This window comes from Oculina patagonica, chromosome 4 (assembly GCF_052425735.1).
Source record: "Oculina patagonica isolate OP01 chromosome 4, crgOcupat, whole genome shotgun sequence".
Taxonomy (NCBI): domain Eukaryota; kingdom Metazoa; phylum Cnidaria; class Anthozoa; order Scleractinia; family Oculinidae; genus Oculina; species Oculina patagonica.
This window is the reverse complement of record NC_135761.1, coordinates 6,457,435-6,476,507: the sequence shown is the minus strand read 5'-3', so window position 1 is coordinate 6,476,507 and position 19,073 is coordinate 6,457,435. Positions and strand designations below refer to the sequence as shown.

General features: G+C 38.2%; 2 protein-coding genes across 5 annotated transcripts; both read right to left on the bottom strand.

The window, feature by feature from the left end:
- Window positions 1-1,189: 1,189 nt before the first annotated feature.
- Window positions 1,190-5,404, bottom strand: LOC144649249 (uncharacterized). 3 transcript variants are annotated; one of them, XM_078508707.1, is made up of 4 exons: window positions 5,299-5,404; window positions 2,838-3,310; window positions 1,764-1,977; window positions 1,190-1,575 (listed from the first exon to the last, which is right to left on the bottom strand). In XM_078508707.1, exons 2-4 carry the CDS (start codon window positions 3,279-3,281, stop codon window positions 1,190-1,192), a joined length of 1,044 nt encoding a protein of 347 aa, XP_078364833.1. In that variant the 5' UTR covers window positions 3,282-3,310; window positions 5,299-5,404. The 3 variants fall into 3 exon arrangements, with proteins under 3 accessions (XP_078364833.1, XP_078364834.1, XP_078364832.1); XM_078508708.1 differs by having other exon boundaries at window positions 2,838-3,305; window positions 5,299-5,395; XM_078508706.1 differs by lacking the exon at window positions 5,299-5,404 and having other exon boundaries at window positions 2,838-3,886.
- Window positions 5,405-8,460: 3,056 nt separating this feature from the next.
- LOC144649232 (uncharacterized) lies at window positions 8,461-18,511 on the bottom strand. Of its 2 annotated transcripts, none has more exons than XM_078508689.1 (4): window positions 18,403-18,511; window positions 11,574-12,033; window positions 10,844-11,078; window positions 8,461-10,339 (listed from the first exon to the last, which is right to left on the bottom strand). In XM_078508689.1, exons 2-4 carry the CDS (start codon window positions 11,997-11,999, stop codon window positions 10,023-10,025), a joined length of 978 nt encoding a protein of 325 aa, XP_078364815.1. In that variant the 5' UTR covers window positions 12,000-12,033; window positions 18,403-18,511; the 3' UTR covers window positions 8,461-10,022. The 2 variants fall into 2 exon arrangements, with proteins under 2 accessions (XP_078364815.1, XP_078364816.1); XM_078508690.1 differs by lacking the exon at window positions 18,403-18,511 and adding an exon at window positions 14,423-14,535.
- Window positions 18,512-19,073: the final 562 nt, after the last annotated feature.

Here is a 19,073-nt window from a genome sequence, read left to right as displayed (position 1 = left end):
AGAATTCCGGTTATAAGCCCCCCCGCTTATAAGCTCCCCCGGTTATAGGGCCATCTACCTGGAAACAAAAAAATACATCCGATTATAAGCCCCCCCCCCCCCGGATATAAGCCCCCCTCTACCGGATGACAGTACTGAACAGAGCTAAATGTTGCTTTATTATGCGTTTTTAACTTAAAAACGTATTTCGATCAACACTCCCAGGGCTCGTTTCGAAACGTTTTTTTCATTCCGCTTATAGGCCCTCCCGGATATAAGCCCCTCCGCTTATAAGCCCACCGAAAAACCCTTACGAAGTTGTATAAGCCCAGGGCTTATAACCGGAATTCTACGGTACTCTTCACCTCTCTCTCCACAGGAAACAACTCAGGATTTCGTAGAGAGACAAAAACTTTTAAAGTTTATTACAATTAAAAGATTGAGACTGCACGGACAGTTACTTAAAGTTTCACGCACGAGGCGATCATCAGACTGTGCCGTTAATAGCAGTTGAAAGAAAATTTAAACTACATTCATGGAGGGCGGTTTGAGCGATCCTGCTTTTGATTGGCTGCATAAAACTTGTTTTCGTGCCTGCACTTGGTGATTAATTCAGATCTCTTATTGAGGAGAGTAGACCTGTCAGCGGATAGAATGCAGAGCTTCTATCGCTCAAACCGCCCTCCATGAATGTAGTTTAAATTTTCTTTCAACTGCTATTAACGGCACAGTCTGATGATCGCCTCGTGCGTGAAACTTTAAGTAACTGTCCGTGCAGTCTCAATCTTTTAATTATAGTATCCCGCTCTGCATGTATTTGCATCGAGCACTCGTACGATTGTGTGAAACCATTTACATTTTTCTTTGTTTAAAGTTTATTACAAATGTCATTGCATAAGGTTGTAATACAACTTGATAATACGGATGGACTGACAATAATATTATTATGATCGGCTCTTTATATTAGGCTACCGTTATGCCTCTAGTTATTATGACACCTGAACTACTTAGGTACTATTAGGGGGCGCTAACCAGACAGCACTTAACATACAACTTTTATATATATATTTTCTGTATATATTTACTATCTCTATACATGCTATCTCTTTGCACACACTCAGCTCTAAAGATACTGTTACTTGTCGATACTTGTATGGAAAGCGTTCTGTATTTCGTGGGTCCGCGTACTCACGCCAGAGTTAATTTAAAGTCAATCTGCGTCAAGCTTCTGCAACGAGGCGTACCGAGACACATCATACTCCAAGACGACCAGATGTTTCTTCATTGCGGGCAGTTCCTTTTCAACCGCTCTCTTCAACTTCGTTTGAAGGCTCTTCGCTTTTCGGACGTCATCTTTGAGGACTTTTCCACATTCGGTGAACAGCTTCGAGTTGATGTATAAACCCTCAATCATCCACTTCAACGGTACACCTATCAAAGCGGCTAAGCATCCTGCGATCATTATGAAGTCGGAAGTCGTTAAGCCTTTCACTTTGACATGTGTAGTACTTTCTGTTGTTGAACTGAATGAATTAACTCGGTCCAAGGGTATCCCTTCTTGTGGGACGCTGAAAACATTGGCGCAGAAGAAGAGAACTAAACGGGTAAAAAAATGTCACAGCGAGAAGTTAGAGTCAATTTTCCTTCTTGAATCTCTTAACTTTATGCTGACAAGGCAAATACAAAAATAATTCCTTTCTGGTTAATGTAGTACTTCTAGTAACTACGGGTCACAATTATGGTTGATCAACAGAGTACGTCCGAGAAAACGAAATAAACCTTACCTACAGCGGCTAATCCAACTGCAGAAATAATTCCAATGATCTGTTGGAATATGCGCCATCCAATCACAGCTTTGAGACGCTCGACGTCCCCTTGTACGTCACTAAGGCCATCCTGGCAGTTACCCAGGTCACGCTCGGCAATGATCAACTGAATTTCTAAATCCTTGCTCTCGGTGCTCAAGATCTTATAGTCTTTTGCACGGGTTTCTTTGATCTGCGTAAAAATAGCAATATAGAGTAGAATACAGATTTCTCGAACATCCTATAGGTAGGGAATATGCCGACCATTTTCATGCAAATCAAACTTATTTTCATTTAAATGATTTCGCACGTAGACTCGTTTTTAAACCGAGGCAAAGGGTAACTCGGAAATTGCCTATTGAACACTTTTTCGAGAAATCATGGGGTTAATCGCATTGTACGACCTACGGTACCCTGAGTATCAGGCCTTTTTTAAGGGGGAGGGGAAACTGGGGAGGAAGTGCGAGGGAGGAATCTCTCTTCCCTTCCCCCTCCCCTCAGGAAGGCCGATTTATCGGGAGGTTGGTTCTAGAAATCGAAGGAAAATTGCAGTGCTCGACTGAGGAAAATATACAAATTTGGGTTCTAATTATCGGGAGGTTCGAGAAATCGTTATTTAATTAGGTGAGGCTAGAAACGTTGACCGTGTAAAAAGCATAAACCATGAACGATATGGCCCAATGATGTTCTTGGTAGAACCTTGGTAAGCTTAGTAATATTCCGTTAATTGATTATCAAGACATTTTCTTTTTTGAGAGCCTTAAGAGCATGATTGTTACAACCTCTCTTATTATCGTGTTTTTCCGGTAGCAGACGACGATTATTTCTCCGATTTCCCAGTAAACAATATTGGGTCGCATCGTTTATGGTTTATGCTTTTTGTGGGTGGTCAACGATTCTTCGATATAAGGTATGTATGATTTAATGAGAGGATGACTAAAGGGGAAAAAGCAAAACTAATCTGCCGAAACTAACAAATGTAATCAGGATTTTACAAGTAAAATCATTGTAGAAATTGAATGAAATAAAAATACCAATTTTAAAAAGTTATACCTTGTCTTCAATTTCTCCAACTTTTTCTAGGACCTTCTCGTGCGTCTCACTGACTGCCTTCAGGTTTTTGTGCAGCTCATCTATTTCTGTACGGTTTTCTTTCCCAGTTTGTAACTGCATGGTGAGTATAGCAAGCAATCTGGTCCAAATATACAGAAAAATGGCCTTCGCCCAAGAAGGACTTCCACAACCGAACCACTGGAAGAAACCAATGATGGCTTGTAAGCGTGTCTTTATCTTCGACGGGTCCTCTGCTTTTTCAGGCTCGTTCAACTTTTGACGTAGCTGTTCCAGTATCTTCGGGTTTTCCAATAAACTGCGCATAATTGACTCTTCATCCGCCTTGGACATTTTTTGGTCACCAGATTCTTGATGAGGATGTTTAAGTGACTCCAGGGACATCTCTGATCGGTTAGAAAAATTGTCGGGGGCTCTATCCTCCATGGTTGCGAGTCGGTCCGTTTAAAGCTGTTCTGCCAAATTGTTAAGAAGATGAAAACAAAAGTGAGATCGAATTTCATCAGAAATTACACCACTCTATTTAAAGTGCGGTTAAAAAGCTTTCTAAATATACTGACTTAACGTTTTCGATCTATTAGTTCATCATCAGAATACATTTTAAGTATATGTATTTTAACAGCTTTAAATATTTAAGCTCAATTTTTGATAAATTTTTTGGCGAAATGTACATGCACCAGCCTAGTTTGCCGATTTCATCAAGAAAAATATTGATAATTAAATTCATCAAAAATTGCAGAAGGCTAGTTTGCCGATTCTTATCTAGAAAAATACACCAAGCCGTAGCTTTTACTGGCATGTAGCAAAACCCATTCTACTACATGCAGGAACGGGAAGGTGCATTGTTAAGCCGAAACGGTTTATAGCATCTCCAAGTCAGCAAATGTTTACCCCGAAACTGAAATCTTAACTTTTTCCGATTCAAAAGGTAGTTAGATACCCCATGTATTGACCATTGTAAAAGATATGAGTTCTTGGGTGACCACTCACCCCTCCAAAAAAATTGAATAACAGAGAAATTACTAATGCCCATCCGTTCGGTTTTGTACTTGGAACCTCAAGGAAGAAGGAGGGGGGATTCCCTTGCCTTTTTTTGACGTTAAAAAATAAAGTTAAATAGAAATGTTTATAATTAAAATATTGATAAGAGTTAACGCACAGTGCTAGCATTATGGATATATTTTTACATGCTTACTACGGATCGTTTACACTTCAGAGGCTTGTATGGCTAAAGTGAACTTTAAAGCATTTACGCTCTCACTGATATGATAAGACTGAGATCAACTATCATTTTGCTCTCTCTTCAAAAACAGTTGTTCGCTTGTTTTCTTGACATTTTAACTTCCGCTCACCCCACTGTCTGCCCTGGGGCCACCACCAAATTAAACAGAAAGTTCCAATGGGGTTTTTCCCTGTAATAAAAATAAACATTCTTTAAATTCTCAGACTACAGGTTTCAGACATCAAGCAGTACCGACAGCGGCAATTCCGAGAAACAGCCGACGTTATGTTCAGCTTAGTTTAGTATCGGCCTGGTTTATAAACTCCTGACATTAAAGGAAACATCATCGACCTTGCTGTCTTTATTTGTCAAAAAGTTCTCTCTTTCACGTGTTTTTACAGAAAAAAGCATAAATTGAAAATGATTTTTTTACGAAACGAAACGGAAAGAACTGATGGATAGGATTTCTAAGAAAGGCCAGACTTTTAAGACTGTTTATAGGAGTATTCAATTCAATTCGACCAGCTATCTCAGCTTCATTCTTGCGACATGGCTTTTTGTGCGGGCCTATAGGGCTGAAGTAGTTTTCAAGATCAGTTTTGTCTTCTTTGGGCATTGGAGAAACAAATCATGAGGCATAATATGCCGTGTTAGTATTGTCATATCTAGCTAAGCTACGTTATTGAAATTATTTAATTTCCCAGAAACGCGATTGCAATTTCCAATGTTTTGGAGTCAATTAAACTACTGAAAACTGGCATAGCTCGATTAAAAACTCTCTCTAATCAGTTTGATCATCTTCCTTTCTCTAAAATGGTTTTGAGCCTACAAAGCTCTACAACACTAGACAAAATAAAACTAAACGAGATTTACGTAATAATCATCATGACTCAGCTTCCAGGAGAATCGTCAACACAACAAGCCTCCTGAACTGGCGTAGTTTCAGTTCCGACAGGAGTTTTCGAGATTTGAAGCTGGCCCGGAGCGGACAACAAGAAATGCGTTTTCTGAACTTCGCGGAAATATTTTCCGCTTCCAACCCTTTGAAAAGCTGGTTTGCGATATTTTTAACATAAAGAACTGATCACAAAGATACAACTGTCGAAATGTACAAAACGACCAATGGCGGAAGTGCCACGGAAGCGCCTGATTCCAAGAAATCCAGTATAAAACCAAAACAAAAATCAGCCACTTTTAAATTTGACATAAACAATCTCTTACCTTATGCAGGGCCGAGTTGCAGATACAACTGAAGAACTTCTATTCAACGCTTTAACTTATCCAACAAATAAATTTGCTTTCGGTTTCCTCCTGCGAAACACCCGATCGAACAAATGCTTAGGTCGGCAGGTTTCAGTTTATCTTATTTCAGTAATTTATGCATGCATAATTAAAAACGCTTAGTTTGGCCCGTAGCCAACTTGAGTAGCTTTGAACTTCAAAATACCAAGAAAAACAGGAGCTTTTGGACTATACCCATTTTATAACTCCAGCTGGCTTTAGCGCTAATGTAAATCAAACTAAAGGAAAAGGAGATATAAACACGGCTCCGAAGAAACAGTGTACTTTTTATTAAGTTCACCTGCTTGACTCGCTCGCGTACTGCTAAGCTAAAATATAAACTTGAAAACCGTTTATATACGCATGTTTATGGACACAAATATCATAGATTGCAAATTTAATGGACGTGTACAAGGCCTTTAAAGTAAAAAGGTAAAGCAACTTTATTTATACACGGTTTGTGTTTAAAGCTAGAAGCTTGTGGGGCCGTGTATATGAAACAAATACTGAACAAATGTAATATATTAAATAAACATAACATGGTTAAAAATCCCAACTGGCAGGAGACAGACCTGTTGGCTATTTACAAGCATGACCGAGGATTTGAACTCGGGACGACCGAGAACAAATCCACCCGGGACCTCCAGATTTCAAGTCCGGCGCTCTAACCACTCGGCCACGCTGCCTCCTATTATATACCAACCAGTCAGTGATCTCGATGAGAATTCGGTAATTTATGGCATGATTCATGGAATTGGCCATCGTTGTGATTATCTTTTGGGCTCTTTTACGTTCTCTTCAATCAAAATCCTTAATGTTTCCGTTACGTTTTATTTCTTTGGGAGAGAATTTGGTTTCCAGTAAACGCTCATTGTTCTGTCTGTCCACTGTAGCCAGTGTAGCCGTTAACGCCTCACAACAAGCCAAAATAGTAAATTCTTTGCCGTGAAAATAAAAGTAACTTCTTTTCGAATATACCATGTTCCTTTATCGATCTGTAGATTTTTGAAATCGAAAAAATATTCTTGCAGACCAAGTGCCCTAGATCGTAAGCTTCAATAATATTCTGTGTGGCATGTCTTCAACCTGCTTTGGGTGTACTATATAAGTATGATCCTACTCGACCACTTCCCTCCCTGACACAACATGTTTAGATGAGTAAAACGCCGTTAAATTCTATAAAAAGCAATTGGAATTGATAAACAAATAATAGTTTTCAGTCTAATAAAATTACCTGCAATATTTGGTAGACTAGACTTACATACGATTTGAATTATAAAACATGTACAATGAATGCCTGATGGCTTCTGTGAAACAGTCTTACGCTTGTTTGCTAGCCATAAATTGCTGCCTTTCTAGACAGAAAGTTCTTTATGCAAGATGTTTGGCCAAGTCAAAGGGGGTTCAAATCTGTCGTTTCGCCGGAGTATATAGATAAGTTAAAGCTAATAAACAAATCTAAATCCTGAAAAATCGTTGATACCATGAATCACTGTATATCGAGCTACTGAGAAGTTTAATCCTAGAAACGTTTTACATAACATACAAGTGGAACGGTTTTTTTTTTGTTTTTCACATGGCGATCGAATAAACAGATCATGACAAATGCACACTACGTGCAAATGGCAATGATGGACCACTAACTTGCCTTTTTTTGTCTCAAAAATCGAGCCAAAAACTGATGAAATATATAATATTTAGTGAACGTTACAACTCCCAGTAGGAACAATCGCTGCCCATGTATTCAATTTTCTAAGCAAAACTGAAACTGCTCCGTTGGCAGTTTCGATTTACATGACCGTCTCTGAAAAGTCCCTTATAGTCCATGATGCATCAGGGTGCCAACTGTCACAAACCAAAAATTTGTATGTTTAATTCTGAAGTGGTAAATAAATGATGATGATGATGATGATGATGAATACTTATCGAGAACAACGATGTAATCCCATGAAGCACCACGGCGCTAGCACTTCATCGACGAATTTCAAAACGATTTTCTAAAAATGTTTTGTTCCAACAAAATCTTACCCATGAATTTTATGCTACGTTTCCACTAGAGCAAGTTAAAAATCCTGAATCATAAATATCCCCTTCTACGAAACACGTTATAACAGACGAAGCTGAAACATACCAGGAAACTGTATCCACATATAACTTGAATAATAAATTTTAAGCGCAGAAACCCAGGGGCGGGGGTACTCAAAGTATACATGACGGGGGGTCCGACGTATTTTATAGGTTGAAGATTTACATGCTCGGTATTTTTTTGGGTCAAGAGAACTGTCACGAACTTTTTATGTCTTACAAAAATACGCGAATTTTTTTTGGTTTTTATCTCCGAGCGAACTTTTCGTTTCGGGTTTTCTTTGCGATCAGTGCATCAGCAAATGTGGAGCAGAAGGGAGGATAAAGAGACATTAACTGACATACCAATTTTATAAGCTTATTGATGCAAAATCATGCATCAGAAAGTTCTGCTCAATTGAATAAATCAGTATTGAGGTATTTAAGTATTTATGTCAAGTTTTGGGTTGGAAATTTTGATGCCAGGTAATTTCTTGGGTCTAAAATTTTAGGCTTGTGTATAGTTTTGGTTTTGCAATATGAAGCTCCGTCGGACCCCCTCCCTGTCATGTATACTTCGAGTACCCCCCTGGGCGCAGAAACCTCTTTTAGATGCATCGTTTTATTAGGAGGATTCAGTTTCGATTGTTGTAGTCACTAGTGTACGACGGCATGCTTAACTCGTGATTCAGCAAAATTTTTGGTAGTTATAACAAATGAGTGAATTTTAGAAGCCGGCTACCTCACCAGACAACAAGCAAATGCACATTATTATCAAGGGCATCAAATTAGCTTTTTATATTTTGCCCTTTTCCATTTCTCTTCTTCTATTTATTTTTTTTGTATTTGATCATTGTAATTTTGAAATGGAATAAATAAATAAAATGAAGAAAAAAATGAACAAACAAATGCTGCTCGCAATAAAAAATAAACCGGTACATGTATAGCCCTGAAATTTTTAATGTAAAATATTTCAGTTAATGCCATTTCTAGAACAAATTGTAAATGTGATAGGAGCATTACTAACAGTCGGTTAAACTTCTTGTACAATTTTATTAATGTCTCAGAGAATTAATGATAGAAACATCATGATGGCGGATGCTCTGACACGGCATAAACACAGATTACCGTGATATACACGCATTTATACCATGCCATAGAAAATACAGCCAATCACAATACAAGAAAGCCGTTATATATTCGACGGTATTTAACCCAACCTTCACAGCGTACACTGCGATCTTATTCTCAACAAAATTTAGCATGCGTATTTTCTATGGCATGGTATAAAATAGTTACACAACACTTTCTCGTGGTATACAATAGAATACATTCCACTTGCCACTTGTATATATCAGTGTTGTAATTTAGTGTTAGATTAAATGCTATTTTGTTATAACTCGGTTATGTGAAAAATGCTACAAAGCAATTTAATTTAGAAAAGTGTTTTTATCTGCTTGCTCTCTATCGGATTTTGTTCATACAAGAAAAACGTTTTTGTAGCACTTATAAAAAGTACTCTAAGGCGATATAAACGAAAAATAATCCTACCTAAATTCTTATAACTTACAATTAACCATGTCAAAGATGATATTCAGTAACTCAGATTAGGCTGCTATTACTTACTAGAACTACGTAGGAGCCACTATAGGGGCCCTAACAAATACATTATTAACTAATATTGTTATCTAAATGTTTGCAGCATGTTTATAATATATACAAGGTAAATACAAAACTCCTATACGAATACGTCACTACTAGTTGCTATCTCAATATATTTATATCACTGCCAACAAATCCTTGGGATTTATATAAACGTTTTTTTGGATAAATATAGTACACTCAACAAATTTACTCCATTTTGAATGGCAATGCAATAAAACTAGTTGCATTTCTGCATACATATTTTTTTTAAAGCTTTAATTTTTACATTAACAATTTGATGTTTTAGACGATTACCGTCCGTGACTCAGAAACTTTTGTGCTTGAACTTCATTTTAAGCACCTTCATGGAATCCACAACGGCTAACTGCGAATATACTTTTAACAGGCTTTAAAAAGAACATCGCTAATAAAACGATCTTACAAGGATTCACTCCAGATTCCTAACCCTCAAATGAAGGTAATCTGCCGAGAACTTTGCTGACTATTAACCGCATACACTGAGAATTTGTTATATTTGTATGTATTACATGTTTATCTATAATATGGGCAATAGATGCCTTGTAGGTGCTAAAGGTATAAAATCGCCTAAAACGCGTGTCTAACATCATTTCGTTCTTCCTTTTATTTTACTAAAGTAAGCTTTTTATATCGTGGCACTATTACGGGGATTTTGCACGTTTTGTGGTCAAAGGCTAAGTCAGCTTAGGAAAGAGATTTTTACTTCCTTCTTAGATAACTATTTTTAGATCGAGTAAGTTAAGTAGTTAATTACAGTTGAACCCCGCTAATTCGAACTCGGTTATTTCGAACTCCCGCTATTTCGAACTGTTTTTTGTTTCCCCCGGACGGTTCGAAATAACGGAGTTCAACTGTAGTTTCCTATCTAAAGGTATGCTACTTATTTGTCCACACAGGCTCACAACTGGTAAAATGACTTAATCGTCCTTACACTTCAGTGGCTGTAGGGAGCTATACAGGGAGACCTCATGATCCATTACATGCAGCAGCTTCTTTTGCTCTGGCAATGTATCTTCCACGGATTGTTTGTACTTCATGTAAGCCAGCTTGGATTTTCCCAGCTCGTATTTTACTTGTTCGCATTCACCGACCAGCTTAGAGTTGTTGAATAACACTTGAGCCTCGCGTTTACAGAACATCGCCATTCCAACGGCCATGAGGCTTGCAACCGTGATTTCTTTCACAGTAGTTCCGGTCTCGCTAGCTTCTTTTACATAAGCCCCGTAATACAACACTGAAGATAGTAAAACAAAACAGCAAAGAAAAACATTTCAGTTAAACTGTCTTGCAGCTGGCATATTATTCCAGTTTTCTCGCTGATCACTCTGGTATTTGTATGTAATAAAGATGATCTTTTTTCAACAATGACACGAGCATGGTACAAAGACAAATTCGGAGTCCCCGACGGGAATCGAACCCATGACCTCCCAGATACCGGTTGGGCGCTCTAACCAACTGAGCTACGAGTGACTCGAGGTTGATATGTGACACGCGACCTGCACACTGCTAGGATCTGTTTTTTTTTTTTTTTTATTTTTATTTTTTTTTTTTTAAGTAAGGGCATATTACCTTAACTGAGTGTTAAAAAACACACTTCTACATCTGCACTTGAGAAAAACGTACTTCTACTTCTAATTCTGCAACTAATAATGAACTAGAAAAAGTACTTCTAATAAATGCAAGTGAGAAAATTACGTTCCAATAGCTGTGACTGAGCAGCTTGTTAAGATAAACTTACTTGCACAAAGTGCGAAGGCAAGTCCCCCAATGATTATTCGTTTAATGATCATTTCCTTTATCATGATCACTTCTCGTGCTCCTGATTCCAGTTTTCCCGCAAGCTCTTGCAAATATGCTATATGAAGTCCACAGGTCACTACAAGCTCCTTTGCCGTTATCAAACTCATTTCCCATTCTATGTTCTCGATATGGGAGATCCTGAAAGAATTTTCACCTCGACTGGCTCGCTTGATCTGCAATTTATTTTAGGAACAGACAAGCAGTAACTTTAGTAACACTTATTAGTAATAGGTGGCAATTAGGGACAAGAGCTGAAGGGTATAGAGAAGGCTGTCGAAGGTACTCCTGGAGGTACTTTATATGATGGTAATTGCAAATTAGATAAAAACAATTCTTGGACGAGGTTCATCAAAATATCGTGATTTTTCAGTGGCTGGCGATGAAGTGATTGTATTTGCCGAAACAAAATATCGATCTTTGTGTCACTGACAAATCGCGATATTTTACGATAACCGAGTTTAATAGTTGTTTTACCATCTTATCACCGAGCTTGTTTTTGTTTTAGTGGAAGCTTCAAATCGCTCTTCGATAACTTTGGAAAACGAGCTGCCATTTCTCTTAGAAGTGGTCACAAGTTTCACAACTACGCATGAGCTGCTCATAAGCAGAATATTATTTGCAACAAAATCACTGTTAGATACAAAAAATGTGATTCGAATTAAATGTACCTTTTCTTCCAAGTTCCATGTGTGATGCTCGATTTCCTTTAGCTTAGTAACTCTGATTTCTTCCTCTTTCTCTTTCAGCTCGTTTGTTTCTCTAATCTTTTCCATCGGAATTTCAGATTCCATCTTGATGATCCATGTAGCTGCAGCGACGAAGAAGGCGAAGAACTTTGCCAAAATGGTTCCCACTGTTTGCATGGCATTGGTCTTGAACTGGGAGAGCTTTGCCCACTTTGACGGATCTTGAGCTACTTCTCCCTGTATTATCATTTGACCCTGTTGTAGTTGAAGTGCCAGCCGCAGCCACCGCAGAAAGTTCACCGCAAGATCTTGCTGATCCCCCCTTTCTTGCACAGGATGTGGCAGTGGCTTGTCGAGTGTTTCTTCTACTGGCAAGCTCTTAGAATCTTTACAACCTTTATCGCCCATGATATATTTATAGACAGCAATCGATGTCCAGGTCCTGTCGATACGAAGAAAGCCTTCGTTTGAGAGGTGTCCTATTATGAGACTTTCGGCTTTTCGAATTTAATCCACTACATATATATATGAACTGGGATGGGAAATCTCAAACTGGTTTACTAAAGTTTCAACTACTTGATTTATCGAAGTCTGACCACCTCACCGAGGCAACCTAACTGCTGCAGAGATCAAAGTATTATATTTATATTTCGAATTCTAATACTCTCCAAAAATTTTAGTGGGGCATGCGGCGCGCTTCCTAAACCCTCAGCCTATTTCAGACCAAAATATGCGATTTTTCGTATCGTGACCCAGAAATCGATTCAGACCAAACTGCTTCCGTTTGCGTAAACATTTGACAGTTACTGCAAATTCACAGTGTCAATAACAATGATAAAATTGTTTCTTCCAGGAATTGTACCTAGCTGCTGACCAGAGTGTAGAAACCATACCCTATTTTAGAGTAAATCGGCTCGGATACGATAGTCATACCCTGTACTGTGTCGCTGGACATACCTATATAGCTTGTATAGGGGAGTGCCCCCACCCCCGCTCTGTCCTCTTTCCCGGTGGAAAATAAGAAGAGCCGACGACTCGGTGTACCGTTTGGTCTTAGTCGAACAAAACACACAGCCGCCAACATTTTCTATGCCTTTTATAAACAGGCATATGCATACAAAACGCCAGACTAGCTGAGACTGGAACAAAGAGTTTGCTTTCAGGGAGATACTCGTTCAAACGCAAAGGCGCAAAAGCAAGCGGAAGTAGTAGTCCAAGCGTGTAGCGAGCGGAAGTGGGGTCCCAGCTGGAGGAAGTAGCACTATCACGTTATCAACTTCCGCTTCCTCATAAACCGTGCTCATGCACTCATCATGATGTTTTTTAGGGAGTAGCACTGTTTGCTATCAAAAAACATTCATGTCTGGAGAATAACAGAGAAGTGGAAAAAGCGAATAAATTAGATTGTAAAGGAGCTTTTATTTCGTCAGTGTTCATTTTAGCCGGTCGTGACTTTCAATGCTTCCCAATAGTTAGCGATAGTCTCCTTTAGAACTGTATACCTCCAGATGGAAGGTTCAATATTCAAGAGCTCTGTAGGGTTATTTCGCCATGTCTTGAATAAACATTCGTCACATTTTCAGTGAACATATAGCAGTAAATTTCTTAGAAAAGCCGAGAATCAGCAACTTTGGAGCACAAAGTCGTTTTATCAGTGGCAATCAAATACTATCAGTCATAGCGGAAAAAGCCTTGTTTTTCACTTGCTTTAAAATTTAATTTTCTTTGGTGAGAAAATGCACTCTTCTGTTATAGCAAAAATAATAAAAGACGCGAACTTTCATAAACGTACACAAACGTAAACCAAGCTAAAATAACAGACGGATTGGTTAGATTCCAAGAAAAACCGGACGATAGTGTGTTACAGACTAAACACTTCAAATATGTGTCGAAGCACGCCCTTAATTTCGCTTTTACTTCATGTTACTTCGGATTTTTATCATGCACTTGTTTAAGAAATATCTAATCTCATCTACTGAGCCAAACCAAGGTTATTTCACCCAAGAGAAGCCATAATTTTTAAACATTATTAAACCAAGCGTGTGTATTTTCGTATCAAAGATTCGTGTCTCGTTAAAAGATTATTTTACGCGTTTCTTAGAAAAGATCGTGATCCCTTTGTTTTGCATCAATGATTTGATGATTTCCTAGCATCAAAATAATCTATCAAGTTGGTCTTTAAGTAGCTTTTTCCCTACGCATCAACAAGGAAGTGAATAAGACTTTAAACAGTGTACAGCCTCCAGGAAGTAAAAAAGGAACTTGCTACAGAATCTCCGGTTGAAATTGCGAGTGGAAAGAGCTAGCCGGAAATGGTTCTTGAGTCTGGACTTTTAGTGGTTTCGCTTTAAAACGGCTTGACTTTTACTTCTCTTACGCGGTTATTATCATGTTCTTTTGGCAAAACGAAAAAACAACAACAACAACAAATATTCGTTATATAAGATTATCAGTTCTGGGCGATAAATACAGTTTGTTCCGTAGGTTTAAACTACAAGAAGTAGCGGGCTGGGTTGAAGACGAATACTCGTTCATAACCGTCGGCCTCGACTTACAGTCGATATTTATTACTAATTTTTCTGCCCCAAGTTATCATTATTCTTGCACGGGTTAAAAAATTGAGACATGCAATACCTCTTAACAATTTTAAGCCCGCATGAACTGATCCCTTGACTCTTCAGCATTGTATCCTAGCGTAATTTTTCGAATATAGGAAGAAAGTCGGAAGTACCGAACTACTATAGAAGAACACCATTTAGAATGCAATTCGTAGAAATATTTCTAACACAAAACACATAGCATTTCAATGTAGATAATTTTGAAGCTATTACCTTTTTTATCCAGTGGAGATGGAAAGACCTAAGAGGACGTTTAACCACTTTCACAGTTTCGAATCAAGCAGGGGTTGGTGTATTCAAGTAAAAGTGCTTCACCTAGCATTTTCAAATCAGTCTGAGTCACCACCACGTGATCATCAATTCACACCACAAGTATGCTACTGCTGATAATGAGTGGGTTTTCACTTCCAAGAAAATCACAAGAAAAAGACTTTTATCCCGGACATGGGCTATAATATAAATTTCAGCCGGAGTTACGGTATTCAAAGAAGCAAAGTGAAGAAAGCTGAGATACTCAGGGACCTCTATCGCACCAAACCGTTGTATTTGTATAGGGCCAGCATAAATCATGGCCCCCTCCCATCCTCCCTCCCGCAATCGTTCCCTCTCTCCCTCCCTTCCCCTTCTCCGCCACCCTACATCATTTTCACTTTTCCATACAATTGGACCAAGTGGCAGCCTACTTACGAGCTAGAAGAAAATAAAATTGCGCGGACAGCTGAATAATATCAATGCCCCCATTTCACTGGTACGTTTCATCACGGTGCCCCCTTTAACTTAATTTATGGACCCTTTTACATGTTTTACTCCCACAATCAGCCTCAATTTTCATTTATGTTGCTATAGCTAGTGCTAAAACATTTTATACACTGCTATCTTGATAAAAGATTACGGAGCTGTACTGACTAGAAGGACCTATCGCGGCCGGTTGAATTATGAACTGACAAACTGTACTGTCGCCGGGTAGAGTTCCAAACAAAAACCTCCTCATCGACACAAATCATCAACATGCCTTCTAGAGTATAAATGTTGCTAATATTTGTTATTGTTATTATTCTTATTTCCATATAAAATGTTTAATTTCTTTTTATTCTACGCCATAACTTAATTAACATATTATAACCCTATCATCCTTCTTAGAATCTTAAACTATTAACAACAACGTGCATTTTCCAAGAAGCGACTCAGTGTGAGAACTCGACCTTTCTGCCTCATTGTATTTGTTTTAAATTCTCGGTTTTCTGTTAACCAGTTATCATTATGACTCAGTACTAGTTCAGGGGCAAATGCAATTCTACGTTGGTTTTTCCGGTGAGAAGAATCTGCATTCTGTGGCTACAGGATTAGTTGATCAAGCGTAGAAGCCGCCATGGATTAGAATTTTGATCGAAAATATCTCAGTCCATTTTCCCTAAAGCTGGTCCGACTGTTGAGGCGAAAACCGCACAAAAGACTTCAATACAGGAAACCGCATGGCTAGACTGAAACAAATGTAAACTTTATTGCAGCTTTTTCGAAGGCAAAAATGGAGTCTTAATATAATATCTTACATGGTACGCTTTGATGGATAACTATAATCATGCAGATGCTGGCCGAAACGTTTCCACGAAAAACGGGCTACACAGGTAAGCTTTTCCATATGCTTTTCAGTCATATTATAAACAGTAACCTGTGTACATGTCACCAAAGATCAAACTATAGCTGCCCAGGTTTGGTTAAGCTAGCGTTATTTTCCAACGCTTCTTGATTGATTTTTAAAGCGCATCTAGTCTTGATTGGATATATATATATATATATTGAATATTTAATTCTTCGATATCCATGCATACATCAACATTTCCAAGAAATATGCCGGAAAACATATCGAAGAATACGAATCGAATATGGAGTTAAAAGGCCAAGGAGACAATAAAACCTTTGCAAAAATACATTTTTCAGGAAGCAGTTTGAAAGTTCTCAGAATCTTGGCAAAAAAGGGCTTATTGTACTTTGCGAATCGAAACGGAACGAAACGAAACGAAGTGAAAAATCTGTACTTTGCGAAGTGAAAAATCTGTACTTTGCGAAGTGAGAAATCTGTACTTTGCGAAATGAAAATCTGTACTTTGCGAAGTGAGAAATCTGTACTTATCTTATCTGTACTAAAAAAAAGTCGTTATTTTTCAAACTAAATTTATAACTTGGTAAAACTGATCAATTGTGCTTGAAAAGCATATAAAGTAGTCATTAAGACAAATCTTTTACATCAAGGTCATTTTGGTGTCACAAGACACAGTTTATCAGTTTATTCTTAGAATCGTATATCAACAATGTGCAGTCCGTGGACTATTGAATTTTCAAGAAACGAACTCCTGCTCAAGACTAGCTATAGCTTCGACACCAAAACGTTTCTATTATCCCTTTAAATGCATAGTCCATACATATCAATCGTTTTTTCTTATCCGTACACGTCAATAGTAAGCCTTTCTTCCAATCGGCAAGTCTTGAACGGGCCAGCGCTTTATAAATGTTTGATCCTGCTCAGCGGAACGAAATTCGTCTCATTTTAAGCGGGATAAAACACCGGCATTATTTTGTATTTCAAAAATGCACTTGTTTGTAGAGTCAACTATTTTATTAGCATATCATTTCTTAGAATGCTGAACTTTTAATAAAAACTTGAATTTTCTAAGAAACGGACTTCATGCAAGAAAAAGTTATTAACCCTGTTGTACTAGAAAATTTCCATTTTAACGCCTTTAATTTACCAGTACCATTATGGCTCAGTCCTAGCTTCGGGATGAAGGCAATTCCACTCAATAGAAACGACATTCGCTATGAGTGCAGGTTTAATACGCTTTGCAGGAGTCCGGCTGTATGGATTAAAAATTCGGATGGTAAAAAAATGATGCCATGCAGACTAATCGTCGAGACGAAAATCACTCATGGCTTACAGAAGCCAAGGACGATATATTAAAGGAAGAGAACTGGCCTTGTTCTGACAAGGTTTTGAACTTTATTGCAGCTTAAATTATCGAAGGCAAAAATGGAGATATGCGCTTAATCCATACAGGCTCTTTATGCACCAGAAGTATATGGCTTTGATGAATAACTGATGTGATGGATATGCTGGCCGAGTTTTCCCGGAAAAAGAACTAGACGCAGGTAAGCTTTTGTTATAAGTTTCCGATACGCCTTTGACTCGTATTTATTACCTAGAGATCACACTGGCAAGATTTGGTTTAGCCGGTGTTATTTTAAAACTCTTTTTAAGGAATTGCTTCTGCAGTAAAATCCATCTTAACATTTCCATGACATTGAAATGAAGCAAAACGTATATTAAAAGGTCACGCTGGAGTCACGAGTCACTAGAGTATGCATTTCCAAGAAACGAAACTGACCAAGACTAACTTCGACACTTCGTTTATTACAAAATAAATAACTCAAAACGTTATCTGCCGTTTTGATTATTTATTGATCTCTTCCTAGAACAAAATTCGCCGAGACAAAGCAGTAAATCGTACGTAAACGTTCTATTTGCAAGTCCTCGACGGACCAGCCTTGGGTATATAAAAGTTCCTGTAATCCACTGATCGAACAAACTTTACCCAATTTCAGTGGGGTAAAACGCCATCATAATTAAAAAAAATGCAGATTCGAGATGCGTTAGAAAGAAAATTATCTACGGCAGTACAGTTAGTAAACTTGTCTGACAGTACAACCGAATGACGGCTTCCGGATTCCAAGCCGAAACATTTCGGAGAAAGATATTTACAAAACGTTCAGTGAGGTGACTTCAAACCGATTTACCTTTGCCTGATGAAAGAGGATATTGAGGTTATAGATAGAGGTAGCTTTTTCTCTCTTCATGTTAGTTTTCCATCATTACGTACTTCCCGGCTAAAACTTCATTGACTTTATTGTCCGAAGATGAAAAAGATCGACATTCAACTTCTCATTATGGTCGATTGTTAAGGGAATGTTCAGAAAGCTATACGTAAGCCAGCAATTCATGTGCAATATAAACCATAACGCCTTGAGCAGTACTCATTTAAAGCGGGAATCATTGTTGATCAAGTCAGTTCAGTGACTCAGAGTTGTGCCCATTCGTATCACGACTCGAACGGATTGTGACCAAGCGATCGAGAAACATTTCAGCAAGAGGTCACCTTATAAACTGTACTGAAGCAGAAGGAAAAGAAAACCATACTTACCTCAAAGATCGAGCATATAAAAAGGCTATGAGTATCTATTTGAGAACTGTACGCACAACACGCTACTTAAGGCAAATGCACCTTTATGTTTCTAAAAAGAAAGTGAAAATGCTTCGTGAAGCAGTTTTGATGTTACACCACCAGCCGCTGACCAAGGAGCCCGTCCTCTCTATTAAGATTCCCTTTTTCCCTGTCAACATTTCCAAGAAAAAGCAAGACACATCGAATTTGTTTTAAAACAAAAAGCTTTAGGGTTAGAAGAACCAAGAAACGGACTGTAAGAATATCTTCCTATTTGTTTTAACGCCTTTTTTTTTACCTACTGCAATTATGACTCAGTGATAGTTTCGAGGCAAACGAAATTGCAAATGGTGCCTTCCACTTAATAGAAATGAGACTGATTCGCGGTCAGTGCAGACCGGTTGCATGGATTTGAAATTTTCCTGATGTCCGCCGAGTCAGAGTTAAGAAGAAGATCACTCAAGGTTTTCTGAAACTTTACTGCAGCGTTTCGTAGACAAAAACGAAGTTTTATTCCAAATCAATGGGAACTCTTACATGGTATGGATTTGATGAATAGCTTTGACAGTGTGATACAGAACTGATGTAGCCGACCGAGTTCTACGAAAAAGGAGCAGCTCGCGGGGATTTTTTTTGATATGCTTTCAGTC

Coding starts and splice junctions, on each gene's coding strand:
- LOC144649249 (XM_078508707.1), bottom strand. CDS start 3,281: ATGGAGGATAGAGCCCCCGACAATTTTTCTAACCGATCAGAGATGTCC. Junction 1,978..2,837: donor TTGGAGAAATTGAAGACAAG/GTATAACTTTTT, acceptor ATTTTTACGCAG/ATCAAAGAAACCCGTGCAAA. Junction 1,576..1,763: donor AGTTGGATTAGCCGCTGTAG/GTAAGGTTTATT, acceptor TTACCCGTTTAG/TTCTCTTCTTCTGCGCCAAT.
- LOC144649232 (XM_078508689.1), bottom strand. CDS start 11,999: ATGGGCGATAAAGGTTGTAAAGATTCTAAGAGCTTGCCAGTAGAAGAA. Junction 11,079..11,573: donor CATGGAACTTGGAAGAAAAG/GTACATTTAATT, acceptor AATAAATTGCAG/ATCAAGCGAGCCAGTCGAGG. Junction 10,340..10,843: donor TGCCTTCGCACTTTGTGCAA/GTAAGTTTATCT, acceptor TACTATCTTCAG/TGTTGTATTACGGGGCTTAT.